Source organism: Xiphophorus maculatus, chromosome 13 (assembly GCF_002775205.1).
Source record: "Xiphophorus maculatus strain JP 163 A chromosome 13, X_maculatus-5.0-male, whole genome shotgun sequence".
NCBI lineage: Eukaryota > Metazoa > Chordata > Actinopteri > Cyprinodontiformes > Poeciliidae > Xiphophorus > Xiphophorus maculatus.
Window position 1 is genome coordinate 22,105,756 of NC_036455.1, and position 16,717 is coordinate 22,122,472.

The 16,717-nt window shown below is 39.3% G+C and overlaps 2 protein-coding genes across 2 annotated transcripts; both read right to left on the reverse strand.

Moving 5' to 3' along the window:
* Positions 1-614: 614 nt before the first annotated feature.
* twistnb (TWIST neighbor) lies at positions 615-4,126 on the reverse strand. Its single transcript, XM_005802738.3, has 4 exons — positions 3,825-4,126; positions 2,927-3,068; positions 2,409-2,617; positions 615-1,518 (listed from the first exon to the last, which is right to left on the reverse strand). The coding sequence occupies exons 1-4, from the start codon at positions 4,112-4,114 to the stop codon at positions 1,038-1,040; spliced, it is 1,122 nt and encodes a 373-aa protein (XP_005802795.3). The 5' UTR covers positions 4,115-4,126; the 3' UTR covers positions 615-1,037.
* Positions 4,127-7,543: 3,417 nt separating this feature from the next.
* On the reverse strand, positions 7,544-16,032 carry tmem196 (transmembrane protein 196). Its single transcript, XM_014470136.2, has 5 exons — positions 15,471-16,032; positions 12,320-12,376; positions 10,034-10,169; positions 8,221-8,339; positions 7,544-8,117 (listed from the first exon to the last, which is right to left on the reverse strand). Exons 1-5 carry the CDS (start codon positions 15,633-15,635, stop codon positions 8,046-8,048), a joined length of 549 nt encoding a protein of 182 aa, XP_014325622.1. The 5' UTR covers positions 15,636-16,032; the 3' UTR covers positions 7,544-8,045.
* Positions 16,033-16,717: the final 685 nt, after the last annotated feature.

A 16,717-nucleotide genomic window follows, 5' to 3' on the forward strand; every position in this document is an offset into this window, starting at 1 on the left:
ACAACCTGTTCATTGGTACCTTATAAAATGTGATTTTGCAAAGCAGCCATTGCTACTTACTTGGTTTAAGAATTATGTGTGACAGAAGGAAAAAAAAACTTACAACTTTAGATTATTTCATGCAAATATATCTAATCTCTCATCTCTGGAATTAAAAAATAGACCTAAATGTTAATGAAAACCTCCAACCTGAAGTTCTTCACAGAAATCTACCGTCACGTGTGATAAGAGAAGATGAGCCGACTTATTTGAAGCTCCTTATCTTTCCTCTTTTAGGCAGCTTCCGATAAGCTCCCTAACTCTTAGCACCTCACAGCTAATTAGGCTTCCCACTGAAAGGCAGGGAGATCCGAGTGTGTGGAGGCAGGGTAAAGAAAACACAGGGATCTTTCTGTCGACGCTTCATCAACCAACACCGGCAGCTTAGCAAAAAAAAAAAAAAAAAAAAAAAGCAGCTTAAGCTACAAAAAACACAGGAAAGGAAGTATTTATGCATAAATGTAGGTTTCTAAATTTGAGGTGCCAGATCAAAACAGACATGACTGGAAATTATTTCATTTTAACCCAAACCTGTCCATAATCCGGCTAAAAGCAAGAATACAGGAGACATGTGGTATGAGAATCAGATATTTATTTTAAATTTCTGCAGTTCTCTCTCAAGATAAAAACACACTCTAGAGAAAAGCATTCTCTGGCTTCATTGTGACTGTGCTGCATGGATTGTAAGCATGATCCTTAAAAAGCACTCATTTTTAGTGGAGCTTTCGTCAAAGCAGTCTGTCTGTAAGGAAGAAGTCTTAAAAAGGCACAGGAGGAAAATGAGTTGACTTTCATGTCAGAATTGAGAAGTTTTCACCCCGATTGTTGCCTGCCAGTGTGTTCATCTATGGTGGTTTTGCTCCACCATCAGGCAATGTAGTGGAACTACAAATCACTGAGAAGAGACACCATTGGTCTTTTTTTTTCTGCAGGACTTAATTTAAACGTTTAAAAATAGAGTTCATGTTAAAGTCACCTCTGGAGTCTGCAATTTACTACTAAACGTCACTCTTTTTCTTCTTCTTCTTGGATTTTTTCGGGGTTACATCGTCCCCTGATGGTGCATCTGTCCCACTTTCAAGCTTCCTTTTCTTGCTCAGTTTGACACCGAAGCCACGATGGTTCTCCATGGCTGAAACCGCCATCTGCTCCTCCTCTTCTTTCATGTGTTTCTCCTTTTTCTTTTTCTTTTCTGGAGTGTCCGAACTGTTTGTCTGCTCCGTGGATCCGTTAAGACAGTGTGGTGTTTTTGTTATCTGTTCCTCTGTCTCCTCCTCTTTGATTTTTTCCTTCTCCTTCTTCTTTTTCTTCTTCTTCTTGGGCGTGCCGTCGTGGGTCGGCTCCGGCTCTGCTTCCTGTGGTTCCGGGGCCGGCTCTGCTTCCTGCGGTTCCGGGGCCGGCTCTGCTTCCTGCGGCTCTTCCTGGCCAGCAGGAACGCTTGACTCCACGTTCTCGCTCATAGCCATCAGCTCCTGCACCCTGTGGTGCACAAAAGAGAGTGTAACAACACAATGGAGGGCCAAACCTGCAGAATAACTTTTACTTGTTGCTTGAGTGCTTTAATCGCAGGATTTTCTACTTTTCACCATGGCTGTGCTGCTGCACTACAGGCAGATACCGCAGTTAAACCGCAGAATAGTTTGATAAATATTACTTGACAAACATTATTTCTTAAAAATATTTTAAAGGATGTACCTATATTTTTTTATTTGATCACATACATACAATAGGGATTGGCACCAAAAACAACAAATACAGACACTATGGTTGTGAGTTTGCTGTTTTTGTACTATAGCTCTCATACGGGTATGAAATGTTCAAAAGATTTGTAGTGAAATGGCATACACGCAGTCTAAGGCATATTTGCAAAATATGGCATATTTAAGAATGCATATAAGACCCAGCATAAACACTGCTTAGATTTACTGATTAAAAGAAAAAAAAAAAAAACTCTTAAGTACTTTTAGTGTCAATTTTATTACTACGATAAATTCCAAAAAATAAGGTGAGAAAATATAAGTCCATATAAACCTTCCATATGCAATAACTAACATTTATTTTCAGTATTAAATTTCTTGCAGAATTTATTTATTCTCTTTACTTTTTCAGTAAAGAGTGATCGGATATTTTATAACTAAAAAGGTCAACATTAGTAACACATATCCTCTAATTTTCAGTGAAAGTAACATTTACATTTACTACATGTTTATATATATATATATATATATATATATATATATATATATATATATATATATATATATATATATATAAATAAATTTGAGCGTTGCGTCGTTCCAGGGTCAGAACTGGGCCAAAAACATCAACTCAGGTTAAAACCCGATCGGCGCAGACGCTCCCTCCCATACCTGGTTCTGTCCAGCTGTCCCCTGATCAGCAGCACCCCTGCGGTGTCGGCATCCAGCGTCGTCACCTTGAACTCCAGCTCCGTCCCGATCCTCGGCCCGCTATCCCTCCAGGTTTCCACGGAGACTAGATTTGGTTTGGGGATGCTGGCGTTGAAGCAGCCGTGTACGAGGCAGCCCACGTGACTTACTCCAAGTTTATTCACCTTTCCCTGCGAAGGAAGAGAAAATATTAATTGTCATGGAGTTAGTGAACCATTTAGCTAAACTTGGTGCATATTAGCTAGACATTATTTAGAGAGACATAGGCAAAGCAATTGTGTTCCTGTTGGAACGAAGTGCTTTTAATATCAGTTAGAGGTAAACAAACTGTTGTTTTTCCAACATGTCGCTGGTGCTATTTACCAACTTAAAGCCGGTTAGTTCAATTTCTCAAAACTACGACACACTGCGTTATGTGAAAATGCAAAAAGACATTGTTAGCTGAATAAAAGGTTCTCTGAAAATAGCATCTGCCTTACCAAGAGTTTCTGTCCTTTTTTGGGCTGGAACACAATAAAGTTGGCCTCAATGTTCATGTGGATGTAGCCGCTGTCGTCGTAAATGTCTCCATGTTGGGTCACGATCCGGATGTTGTCATATGCTAAAGGAACTCCATGGAGACTGGAAGAGATATGTGTGATGACAAACTGTGTTCGTGACGCTGTGTAATAGTTTAATCATCGAGCAGAATATAAACAGTTTGCTGCGCTATACCACATATTCAATTCTGATACATTTAAGAAAGTTACATCATACTCAAGGACAGCACTTTATGCTAAGATACAATAGCATCAGGTCCAGCTCATTTATTTACAACGTCATAGAAAATATCAGGAAACTAATCTATAGATTTATTATGTACAGAATATGTTACACAATATTTATGGAAGTGACTCACAGCTAATAAAAAGTCAGCCTGAGAAAATGTGACACTCTGTTGCTTGTAAACCGTTTCCTATTGCACATTTTCCTTCCACTCAACTTTCCTTTCGTGTTCTTGAATTATACAGAACTCTGAAAAACCAACTCTTTATTGGCCTTCCTTCATTGTGAACTTGCACAAAAGTCTAGTCGTGCAAATAAAGATCTGAGAAAGAAAACATCTTTGTAAGATATTAAATTACGTCATGTAATATTAGAAAATGGGAACTTCCTAATCAAATAAGAATATCAAACTATTTCAGATATAAATGCCTATAAATATCCATCTGGATGAGTGATCTCAAGTTTTTATACATAAAAATGTGCTTTACTTTCCTTCATTTGCATCCTTGAAAATTCCTTCCCCAACTTTGACAGCGAACCTCCGGTCTGATATTCACCCAAAAATAAATAAATAAAATGAACAAAATCCACAGGCAGCAGGAACCATCCTACCTCTGGGAAAACTTGAGCAGCTCGGCGTCCAGCTCCTCCTGTATCCCCGTCCTTTTCTTGTTCAGATAGACGGGAGGCAGCGCTACGTGCCTGCGGTGCGTGTTCAGCACCAGGCAGGAGTACGGAGCAGACAGCAGCTCCGAGGCGGCGGCGAATGAGGGGATGGTGCCCGCAGTCCCACCCGGAGCACGGGACCCTTGATTCGGGTTGACCGGCGAGCCAGCAGCGGGTAGTTCGCCGGGCATTTTCACGTGGTTTCGGTCGTCTTCGGCATGGTTCAAGTTCGCCATGCCTCTTGTAAACCGGAAGACAAACAAGTACGAACTTCCGCTAAGAATGTTTCGTCAATAAAATAGTTATTTAATTTGCGGTTTCCCCCTGTTGGCCAGGATGTGGAATGACAGCTCGGGATAACGGGAAATCAAAAGAGGAAGTAAATCAGACATTTATTGTCATAGATGACAATAAATCGATCAGTCAAACATGCATGTCAACACAAAACAATACATTTAATAAATGCACAAATCTGGTCTCTTGAATGACTGTCATCTGCTATTGATTTAATTTATTTTTGTATTTCTACTCAAGCTTTCAACTAACATATGGAAATAGCTACATGCTGCCCCAGTTAATCTAATACAGTAACTTTGGAATAAAATAAAGCAGCAGAACTGTTCAGTGCCATGCAAAAGTATTCTCGCCCTGAGGATTTTCTGCATGGCAACAATTTCAAAGTATTTAATTGGGATTTTTATGTTATAGACTAGGAAAGTAGCAGATCATTTTAAAGTCGAAGGGAAATGAAACATGATTTTAAAACTTTCACATAATCCAAATGGCTAAATACAAACACTGGCTCCCATTCCAGTGAAGTGGCCTGTGTTTGATGCCAGATCCAGTCTTGATTTAATAAAATCAATCATGCAACCTTTTTGTACAGCAAAACAGGTCTGACATTTGATGGCAACCAGCTTTTCTATCTGATACAACTGAAATGCATTCAAGATAAATCAAAAATATTTGTTATTTTGGAAAGAATTGCAACATTTTTAATCCTGTTAGAAACTGGATTAAAAATTAAAAAACACAAACAAATAGGTGTTGCTAGTGCTGAGCAAGGACATACCCTAAAAGATTTCCATCAAAAGGTGGTTCTACAAAGTATTAACTCATATGCACACCATAAATTTACGTAGTTAGGATTTTGTCTAAGGATATTGTTGGAAAAATTTGCAAAAAATAAATAAATCTTGCGATGCAATCGGCTCAATTTGAAGCTTGGAAAACACCTCACTTCTGATGCAATAAGGCATTAACATGTTTTTTTATTTTTTTATTTTTAATCAGTTTTGTAAATGAAGTCATTTATAAGGTCCAATGGATTATTTTGTAGCAACATCTAAAGAAACTAAACAGGCTACCAAACCAAAAGTATCATTGTTCATTTAGTTGCAGCTACACCATGCCCTTCATTATGTAATCCTCAACTTGTGCTAGCAGATTGGATGCTCATTGATTCCATATCACCTTCACAATAAGATCATTAGGGTGACCTGAGGTGTCAGATAGTGCAACTAGTGCACCCTTGCATGCTTACTTACTCTGAGACCCATGCAGACTCATGGGTTGAAAAATATCCTGACACTTGGGCGCACACAGATCTAGTGTTACGGTTTTCTGACAGGGCAGCACCGCAGGAGGTCGCATGATTCAGCGTTTCTCTCTCTTTGTCACACATACTGACTGCAGATCTGGTGCTGTTAGGGGCCCAGCTCCTGTCTGTTGTCACAGTGACGAATGGTGACGTGATTTCCGAAACAGCAAGAGGCCCCAGCAGCTTCTGGAGGAAGCGGTTAACACAAGCAGCTGTGCACACACAACCACACACACACACACACACACACACTTGACACACACCTTCAAAGATTCATAATTAAGTACTGAGCAGCATGATGTTGTTAGAGCAATTCAATGTCTTCACAACAGGTTGAAGTGGTGTGTGTGTGTGTGCTGCTGTTTCCCATCTTGCTTTGTGAAGCATTTCCTCAAGGCAGGTTTTACAGCAGCTGTAAACCAAATTTACTTTATTTGTTGAGTTTATATCTGCTGTGCAAGGCACGAACCGTGCCAAAGCCAGACATGCAGGAAGGTTACTTTTTCAACTGGGTCTTTGGTAGTTACAGCAATTTTCATGAAAAATAAATACTTACATTATTTGCTGTGAAGTTGTTTAAGAAACCATTTGTGAGCTTTTAACTTTTTCACCTTTCAGAATTTTGCAATCATTCACTCAACTGTATGCACTAGGTTTCATTTGGAGACGCCTCTGGGGGAAGGACAAGGGAAGATAAATGCTTTCCACACTTTTCAGATTTTTTTATTTTCGCCCCTCAAAAGTTGACAACTGTTTTTTGTGAATAGTCACTATTCCTTCCCAAAAATATACTTTAATGTTGATTGCAGCATGATAAAATATGAAAAGATTCAGAATCTTCCAAGATATCAACAGTTACATGTGTGGGAAAATATTTAGCTTCATAGATGAAACAGTACTGGGTTTACAAGAGTGAGACATGATTTTATTGAAAAATTCTTATTGAAAAAGTACCTTAATCCTTTGTTTTTAAAATAGAATAGTTGTGTTTCAACCCTCAACTGCATTTTGAAGAATCAGTAACAAGTCTAGAATATTACACTCTATCCTGGTTTCCATTTATATCTAACTCTAAGTTGGTCCAAATTTCTAAAAGGCGTCAGAAAGGTTCTCTTTTGTATTTTCACTGAGATATTAAAGTTTTCATCAAGCTCAACTTTATGTTAAACAAAATCTGATCAGTTCCATAATTCAGTTAAAGTATTATTAGTCTAGTTATTGAGCTACAGATGATCAAATACAGTCCAGACTCAATGAAGTTTCAAATAACCATTTAACTAAGCATCAATGCGAAGCTGTGAATCAGATGCCAACTTAGACGTCATTGGCATCAACAATTTATCCAGTTGCAATATCCCCACAGTGCTTATAAGCTGTCAGTCACAGAAAATGCAGAGTAGTTTAGGTTTCTGCACTGCTTTTGTGCTACGAGCCGACTCTGTAAAATCAACATAGTAACTCCAGAAACTAGATACCCTTGTTAAGTAATTTGAGCATATACAGATTTTCTCTTTGTCACATTCAAAAATTGAATTCAAAGTATAAAATAAAACAAATACCTTACTAAAGGTATTTGATTTACTAAGTACAATAAAGGAGGAAAAAGATATCCAAAAGATATCCAGATGTCTGTGAGACAACAACACTTCCTCATCCAACCTAAAGGTTTTCAGGAACTGGTCAGAAACAAAGTCATCAGCAGGTTTCAAAATAATCCACAAGAAAATGCAATGCACTGCAGGCCTCACTCTTCTCAGTTTAGGTCAGTGTTTATGACTCAAACAAAAGGAAAAAAAAGTAGGCAAAAACTGCATCCATAAAAGTTTTAAAAGGCGAAAACCAAAAATGTAAAAAGAGAAAATCTACATAGTCAAAACAACTGGATTAGTCATTCCAACACTGTTGCAATAATAAATAACAACGAAAATGATCAAAGTCATCCTTCATCATAGGCTAGCCATACTTTATTTAATGTAACTTTATAAGAAGCATTATAAAAATAACAATTTATTATACAAGCATTGTTATATAGTACAGTACAGTTGCTGTGTTATCATGTCAAAGCATTCCATCATCAGACAAAAATACAGTTTACTGTTGACTATCTCAGACTGCATTCATTAAACTGGTTACTAGACAGAGAGATTGAGTTAAGACAGTGAGACTGAAATTGCAATAGTTCTTCGATACATATAGATCAGCCGCATGCTAACTTTGTGCTCATTGTTTCAAGGGAAAAATCCACCCTGCCTGCTCATTAACGTTAAGAGAGAGGTCACAAAGATGTTCACCTGAGCTGTCATCCAAACACAAGTTCAGCATCCTTGTTTTGGTTTGAGCTGAGGATTTTTGAACCAGTGTCTGCATAATAATTCAGAAGCACGACAGCTGTCCCAATGCTCCGTTTCTCTCTCTGACAGTAGTAAGGGTTTCCAAGGGGAGAGTCCTGGTCCGCTTTGTGCATTCAGGACAGGACAGTGGGATATGTTGAGTGAGCCGCAAGCTGAACCTTCTGTCCCACAGATGATATTGCAGTAACCGTCTTTGTTTTGGTGTGTGTGAAATCGTCAAGGTGACGCTGAAGTGTGTCCGTTGTAGGAGACCTGAGGAATGCCATTACTGGAGTTGTCAAGGACCTCCTGAAAAGGACATACATAGGCAAATTTGACACTTATCCCAAAGATGTTTTGTCTTACCCTTTAAAGGCATTATGTTTGTCTTCCTTCAGTAGTCTAGTCTTACCTTCTCGGTCATCTCATGAGAATGGTGCAGCGAGTGCTCCCTCTCCATGAACATCCTCTGCTGCTCAGAGCTGGCCAGTCGACAGGTAAGCCATGTGGATAAGGTACAGGTTGAGATCCCTGGAAAAGACAGGATGTTTCTAGAATAAATTCATAATTCCCAGTGGAACATTTCTTCAAGCTCTGATAACCCCTGTATTTTTACTTTTCCTCTTGAAGGAAAATAAGAAATGAGAATATATTCAACAATACATTGTATGGAAGTCACACATAATGAGGTGAAACATGTCTGCGACAATGCACCACTGTGTCTTTTTTAAAGTTAATCCTAAGTTCAGAGTGGGTATGTGATTTCCTGGACTTGCAAGTGTGAATACACTTTCCATATTTGCTCAGGATCCAGAGTGTTAGTCAGAATTTAAGATGCAGAACTAGTCTAGTTAAGACGACACAAGTAGACAGATGCCAGGGAAATTTGTGGACTTTAACTTAATGTTACAATCTACAAAAAAGTTTTTTAGACTTTTTGTCTTGAAACACTATAAGTGGGTCTGGTATAAGTATAAGTATAATTATATACTTATTATTGCAGTAGAGGCTCAATGATGCTGTGGGCCTATTTTTATGACACAATTTAAAGGTCATTACACTTTGAGTATTTTGATGCCACCTGTACCATGGTGTTCTGGTCCACTCATTTTTATCAACCATATTCTCACATCCTCTGGTGCTATGGACTCTTCTTTTATGATTTTGCTAATGACACCCAGATATTCATTGTCTGCAGGTAGAAGGTCATCAGATAACCTTCTACCTGGATTATGATGTAAAACACTTTGAACTGCCTTATTGCTGAAATGTCACATACAAATAAACTTGATTGATTGATCGGACAATCTTAAACTAATACCTTTAGAAAGGTACCAGTCAGGAGAAGAGTGCACAAAAGCCACAATGAAATCTCTAGGGTCACACAAGGCGTGCTGTGGATAGGAGATGTCCTCACAATCTGAGAGATTTGAGAGTGTTTGCATGGTAGAGTGGACAAATATGACCAAGTCAAGATGTGGGATGTTGATAGACATCTGAAGAAAAGAGTGCATCAGAGACCACTGAGGACTCTGGAAACGTTAAAGCTCCACTCTTGTGAAATGCTACAGAAAAAATATACGCATTTGACTTCTTAGAAACAGGGGATTCCACAATATTTTGACAGCCAGCAGTTATTTCCTAAAGTGCTCTACAATCATCACAACATAAATTTGTTAAAAATAGCAGTTGATATTAAGGTTACTGCAATAAAGAGATGACTTCACTTAAGTCCGTTTACAAAACTTTGTAAACTTTGTAAATCACAGAGGGGTCTCTGTGATGCCGCTGCTTTTCTCCCTGAAGACGTCTGCAGAATGGATTATCTGGGAGGGCTGCAGCTTGAACTAAGTCGTCACATTTAATTTGGCCTTCTTTCTTTCCCCTTCTTCCTTCTCCTCCTCACTTCTTCAGTCATTTTCTCTCCATGGACGAAAGGAGGAAATAAACAACTTGCTCCGAAGTTTCACCACTCGTCTGACAGCTTCAACCATTTCTTTCTAAGAGACTTCGGTGTGTCTTTGAGTGCTGTACACAATACGAGCTACAGTATGATGCTAGGAACCACAGATTCCAATAAATGAGGGCACTTCATTTTCTTGTGCGATACCCCCCACCAGTTTACAGTCATGCACACGTCTATTGTTGCAGACTTTAACAACTCTTTGCCAATTGCCTTCCATTGCATCATGGCATGTTGTGTCTTGCGGTTTCTGTTTATTTACCCAGACAAGCCAGTGTCATGGCAGCCAGGTGGATCGACTGCAATGAGTTTGGCCGTTTGTTCAGCGCCCGAACAAACTGGAAGTTGAGAATCCCGGCGATCAGGCCACAGATGCAGCATGCTGAGAAGAGGATCATCTGGAAAACGCAGAGACACATAATGATTCATTTTCATGTCAATTAATTGATATCATATGAGCAGTACGATCACTAAAGGAGCTTTGATCTGAATTATTTTCCCATATTAGACAATGGCTATGGTGATGAGTGATGCAAATCAGACAAAATAAATGCCATTTCTCATTGGAAAATTGGATTTCTATCACAGCAGATTGTATCTTGCAGACATATTTCATAGCTTGTGAATATGCTTACATCACTTGCTAGATGTGTTTGTGGATGAGGGGGCTTGATGTTTGTTGGTTGGATTTCATTTTGAGTATTGTCATATCAATCACTTCATATGGAAGAACCCAGTTTGAACTTTGATAGGCCAAAGCAAAACTTCAATCCCATTTGAGATTAATATTTTCCCAAAAGACTCCAACTGGGAAATGATTGCATCTCCATTACTCCGCTTTCAGAACAACACACTCATGCAATCATACTTTCCATTGATTTAGAATGCATGTGTGCGTGTGTATGTGTTTGTGTTTTGCTTCTGCACTGCAGGTATTGTCTCATTGCTCCCGGTACAGATGCCGTTAGTGCCTTTAACAGCATGCAAAAGGGCATCTCGGATTTCAGTCATTACCCGGAGAAGTGTGGAAATCGGCTGGCAGGGGTCCGGAGCCAAACCGAGCTAATGCAATCATCACCCCACAGCCAGGGAAAGGGAGGGAGGGAGTAATGGAGGAAGATGAAAAGGGGAAGACAGAGGGAGCGGGGACACTGAATTGACAGCAACGATGTGACATAATAGGGGAGGCAGAAAGACATATTGGAGCGAGGAACAGGAGAGATATGAAGAGAAAGACAAAAGCTCAGGACAGACAGGGGATGTCTCAGTTACAGCAGATCGGATTGACATTGATCCATCATTATTGCATTGCCTGCAGGAGACGGAGTCAAAGAGGAGCACAAGGACTTGGAGACACACTGGCTGTAAAAAAAAAAAAAAAGGTTGAAAGAGTGACAGGAAGAGAAGAGAGGTGACTGCTTGCCTCCTCTGATTTCCTCAGATATCAGAACACTCTCTGTGTGTGTTTTTTAAAGTCTCTTTGGTAACATTCTGTGTGCTTTAAATGCAGGTATATACAAAATAAATTCAATAAATTTTAAAATTTGTTTTGATGAGCTTTGTTTGTCAAATTAAACACACATTTTTGTAGATAACAACCGTTAAGCTGGTATCAAATATACTTTTCATTTAGCACCCAGACTTCTGCAGTAAAAACGTTTTGTTTTTAATTATTGTTCTTATTATTCTATCATAATTAACAGAAATAATGACTTGACAGCATCAGTTTGTGTGTATTTTATCAATATGTCAGTGAATTTAGTTACTCAATTTAGCTTTTCAATAACTTTTAAATTTATTGAATGCATATATTAATATATATGAGCCTTATCTAATTATGAAGAGGGAGATGCATCTTAAAATTAAGAGAACTATTTTATGAGTGCAATGAATCTATAAATCCTTCCCCACAGAGCTTCAAAAGGCCTCCATCTTAAACCAACTGAAAACCTTCTGAGTGCATGTCTTGTCCGGATTTGTGAGTTTTTCAGATTCATATGACAAGTTTTTCAACATTGAAGGAAGAGGGTTTTCTGTTCCCAGAGGAAAAGAAACATGTGCATCCCTGGCACATGTTCAGCGGGCTATTTTCAGGAGCTGTCCATCAGAATGAGAAATGAGTTGACATGTTGGGGATCCGAACAATTCAGTGTGTGCGAGTCAGAATTGCCAGAGATCCCAGTGTTTATTTTACTGGACGGGATTTCACCCGACATTGAGGTCTCAGGGGTCAAACCTGGTTGACGCCAGGAATCCCTTCAGAAATCACACATCCACGTGGCCTGTTGTGCAAATTAAATCAGCGGCATTCCACAAATAATAATTGTGGGTTTTGAAATAAGTTTTGAAGAAGAGCTACTCAAACTGACTGGTTTCTGCTGCACATGCACATTGTGCATAACCTACAGCTTGCGTGGCCTTTTGATGAGGTTTGTCTTGTGTTGGAACAAGAAAAGCTTTTGTCATATTTAGGTCACAATCTAGAGGGCAGAAAAAAAAAAGACAAAGAAGTTAATGGGTCTTTGTGGGACAACTTTACAGCACTTACAATAAGACCTGTCCTCTTCCAAGCACACAGCACTCCGCACATCCCACAGAGCAGAAACTGGGAAAAAAAAAGAAGAAGCAAAATCTTAATTAACACCACTAAAACTTGTATCAAGCTCTGCATGTGTAAAATTACTCTTTGTGACATTTTGTGGTTTTTACTCCTTTCCCCCAAATCCTGAAAACAGGAAAGGAGATCCCTCTCTTTACTCGCATGTATTTTGTTTCTCCTAAAACAATGTGCCATGGCAGAAAGCCACATTTGTCTTGGATGTAAGAAATTTAGAGTAAACTGCAGGGTGCATTATGCTGGCAGAACAAGCTCACAAAGAGACAGCTCAGCAAGCTGTGTGCTGTATTTGTTTTGCTGGAAGGAGTAGTGAGAATATGTGAGCTCTCTCCTTTGTCAACTATTATTTTCTGTATCAAGTTCGGTTGGAGTCCCTGTTTAAAAGATTTTATTGAAAATATGCAAACTCAAAAGAATTGCCCTACTTTCAGCTAACTCTGAAGATTTGTCATTAAACTTCAGTATTTCCGATAGTCATACCCTCTTCTTTTACTTCCTCTGGAATTTACTGTTTTGTAAAAGAATATCTACAAAGCAATCTTATTTTGTTGTTTGTTTTCTTTATTAGGGTCTTTCTGTGTGTGTCATGCAACTTTTTGTAATAATCCCAAGTCACTTTATGAGTTTCTCACATGCTGTATTTCTCCAAAGTAGCCTGACTATTCCTTTGTTCCGCAAGTATCTTTGCAAACATAGAAATAAATACATGAAATTTCCTCCTATAGATCTGGGGTCTGTACATTGCAAAACTGGTATTCTTCTGAGGAATATTTTCGGATTTAGTTTGCTCTTCAAAGAATGGAAACATTTAGAGACCTGATGGAAAGCCCCCCAGCAGGAGCCTGGTGAGTGGATGCTGAAGAGGTCAAGTATCTTAGTGTCTTTCTCCCAAGCGGTGGCAGGATGGTGCAGGAGATGGATACAGAGATTAGTGATTTTCCTGCAGTAAGTTGAGCCCTGCTCCGAGTTATTGTAATGAAAAAAACATCAGAGCAATAAGCTCTTTATTCACTGCCCTATCTACGGCCAAAAGAGCAAGATCTTGAACACAAGCAGATGAATAGAGGTGAAGTTGGATCATCATCCAGGTGGAAGTAAGCTGAGGTGGTTCTGGTATCTGCTCAGCATCCCTCATGGGGGCCTCCCTTTGGAGGTTTTCCAAAGTAAAGTCCACCCTTCATTTTCAGTCCCAAAAATGTGCAGGAAGAGTTTATCCCATTGGATTCCTTCTGCCTAGGGAACATCTAAACCATACAATGAGCTGGGGAGTGTTGCCAAGGAGATGGATGTCTCTGTGTTTCGCTCCAGAACCTTGAGGCCTTAAATGGACAACAATAACTGTATGGGTGGAGTGCTTCAATACCATAATACGTAAAACCAGTCTGTAAAAGGAGAACAACTATTTTATAAGGAAAATACACATCCACTAATCAAATGGTGCCACACCATCTGGCATTTTAAACTATTTCTATAAAATGAATTCAACAGATTCATCTCTGCAACTTAACTTTGTCAACAATGTCTAGGATACTAATTTTGTAATCAGTAATCTCCTGTTGTTCTGGAGAATAGATATGACTTGACATTTTGGCCTGCTCTCCAAAATGGGTACAACAAGAACAAAAAGAAACACCAACCTTCAAATATAAAGCAAATGTGCGCTGATCTACATTAGCTGGAAAACAATTAAAAGAAAGTGTCTGCTCACCAAAAGCTACGGTCAGCGCAGTAATTAGAAACTCATGGAACGTTGCCAAACAAAGCTTGATGGGACTCCAAGTTTATCCTGCCACCATGCACAATGAGAGAAATTATGGTAAAAGGGGGTAAAGAAAATCTCCAAAGGCTCACCGTTAGAGAGGTACAGCAAAGAGTGACATCTTTGGGCAATCCAGTCTCCATAACAACCATTTATTTTAAGGATTTTATACACATGTTTACCAGGGAGGCCTGTTCAGGTGGAGAATGATGGGGTTTCAGCAAGAATCATCCCCTAAAATCCTGGATAATCAACCATTTTTTTCAGTCAAATCAATCAGTCAATCAATCTCCAGGATGACTGACTCACCAGACAGCGGTAGCTCTTGAACACATGTGTCACATTGCACAACATGTCCATCATGCAAAGTGTTGCAGAGGTATGCACACTGGCGGCCCTGCCTGCAAGCATTCAATCATTAGTTATATTTTTCTTCTTACTTTTCTGATTCATAACAACAAATTATGCCTTAGTAGACTATTAGAATCTCCAGCCTGAGTTGTCCTGATAAAACAAACACACTCATTTTAACTGCCAGGCTTAGCAATTGATAGATAGGCGATGTTTCCTTAGCTGGAGCAGTGTTGTCTGTAAACTGTCTGTCTGTAAACTTCTGGGAGTTTGTCTGAAACCAAACTTTTTACAGACCAGCAGTGGCATCAAAGCAGTGATGCTGAGGGTAATGCGAGTAACAAGAGGAGACGTTCCCAGAAGCCTGGGAGCATGATTGGCTGTAAAAGCTTTGACCCTCTGAAGCGCTGAGGACCAAGTCAAGCATGAATTAATAAAACCAATCTTTAGCTTCAGAGAAGGAGGCTAAATGGTTGAGGGAATGCATCTTTGACAGTATGGTCAAATAGCACATACATTTCTTTCTCTTTTTAAAATAACGCTAAGAACAGCATTATTACATACCAATAGAAAGTTTAAAATTTCTACATTTTTAACATTTGCAAGTATATTAGTTGTTTTAATTAATCCTTTTATTTATTTATATAAGTTTATAATTTTTTTTCTGCTTCTTTCTGTTTCATTTTAGTGTTTGCAAGTTTAAAGTTTTAGCATTTAACCATATCCAGGCAGCATCTATAATATTTACAATAAAGCCAGTGAGCTATTAAAAGCCTTTCTGTTTAAACAGTTAGATGCCACATTTTTAAATTTGCTTTCAAATTTGAGCAAAAAAAATGTTATGTTAATATGTCTTTTTCTAGAAAGGCAAATAGTTGGAACTCTCAACCCTCCACGCTTCCCGCGGGCGCGTGCACTTATCCACTCTGGAAGTAAACAACAGAAAAAAAGTGAAGGCAGCAGTTCACGTACGCAGAGTCCACTCCACACCGGAGACGCGTCGCCCTGCTGAGGCGGGTGCTCCCCACGCACCCAAATGATGCCCACCGCTCCCAAGACGATGCTCGCCACACCCAGGCCCACTTCCACCAAGGAGAGCAGGAGCAGACTCCACAGGATCTTGCGGCTGGAGCACATCCTCCCCCGGGCATCTCTCCAGCTCCGACGGGAGGAGGCGAGCACACGGCGAGAGGGGATCCCGCTTCTCGGCGTTCCAAAGGCGGCGTGGCTCCGCTCGTTGCGTATCCAGCGGGAAGGCGATGGCTTAGCCGCTAATATCGGTCCGAAAAGTCATAAAAGGAACTTGTGAAGGAGAAGTGGTTGAACTCTCAAAAACTATTCAAAAAAAAAAAAGAAGATACATCGTCTGAGTAAAATGTGCGCGCAAATACCAGACGGTCGGTGGAAGCGCCCCCCTCCCTTTTCACAGATGTGTCTGTGGCGCCGAGCGCTGTCCAAGGTACCAAAGAGCCGCCGCAAGCACGCGCGCACCAGAACGCGCGCGCGCACGGACATCGACACACGAGACATGGACTATTTCTGTTTTCACAGGTGAACACAAAGCAGGACCGCAAACAAAATTTAAAAGATCTCAGTCTCTGGCTCATTGAGAACCAAACCAATAATTTTATTTTATTTTTTTCATATTCTTTTTGGAAACTTCACAGAGAAACTATTCAAGTTAAATAAATTTTTTAACTCTATTGTCGTGTCATGAACAAGTGACGTGATTTTGTGGTTTAAAACAGAATTTTCTGTTCACCGAAAAGGTATGATCGCATTTAACTCGTAGTTAGTCAATATTTTTAGATTTCAGGAAATGAATGTTTGTAGGGTTTTGTTTAGAAACATATTTTTTTATTTTCTCTTGATGAATTGGTTTGAACATACTATAGCTCCTCACATGTTTCATAAAAGTCCAAATATTGCCTTATTTCATCTAACATTTTTATGTTCATTTAAACTCGCAATAAGCACATCTTCTTTTCCTCAAAGTTCAGACCCTGGTAATAAACCGTGAAACTTGTGAATAAAGCAACTGATTGTGTGTGTTCAAGGGAGTGTGCAAACCAATCAATGATAATACATTGATAACACACAGGAAAAAGCTATCATAATACAGTCTTACTTTATTGTAAGAATATTGCTTCTGAGTTGTGGCTTTTTTATATTTAACATGAGCTACATTTTAGATTTGTGTGTAAAAAAAAATGCATGTT

What these genes read in the sequence shown, in the direction of transcription:
- twistnb (XM_005802738.3), bottom strand. Translation starts at nt 4,114, where the DNA reads ATGGCGAACTTGAACCATGCCGAAGACGACCGAAACCACGTGAAAATG. An exon ending in CTGCTCAAGTTTTCCCAGAG is followed by an intron (nt 3,069 to 3,824) that starts GTAGGATGGTTC and finishes TATCTCTTCCAG; the next exon opens with TCTCCATGGAGTTCCTTTAG. An exon ending in AAAAAGGACAGAAACTCTTG is followed by an intron (nt 2,618 to 2,926) that starts GTAAGGCAGATG and finishes CTTCCTTCGCAG; the next exon opens with GGAAAGGTGAATAAACTTGG.
- tmem196 (XM_014470136.2), bottom strand. Translation starts at nt 15,635, where the DNA reads ATGTGCTCCAGCCGCAAGATCCTGTGGAGTCTGCTCCTGCTCTCCTTG. An exon ending in GGAAGAGGACAGGTCTTATT is followed by an intron (nt 10,170 to 12,319) that starts GTAAGTGCTGTA and finishes TGCGTTTTCCAG; the next exon opens with ATGATCCTCTTCTCAGCATG. An exon ending in CTCATGAGATGACCGAGAAG is followed by an intron (nt 8,118 to 8,220) that starts GTAAGACTAGAC and finishes TGTCCTTTTCAG; the next exon opens with GAGGTCCTTGACAACTCCAG.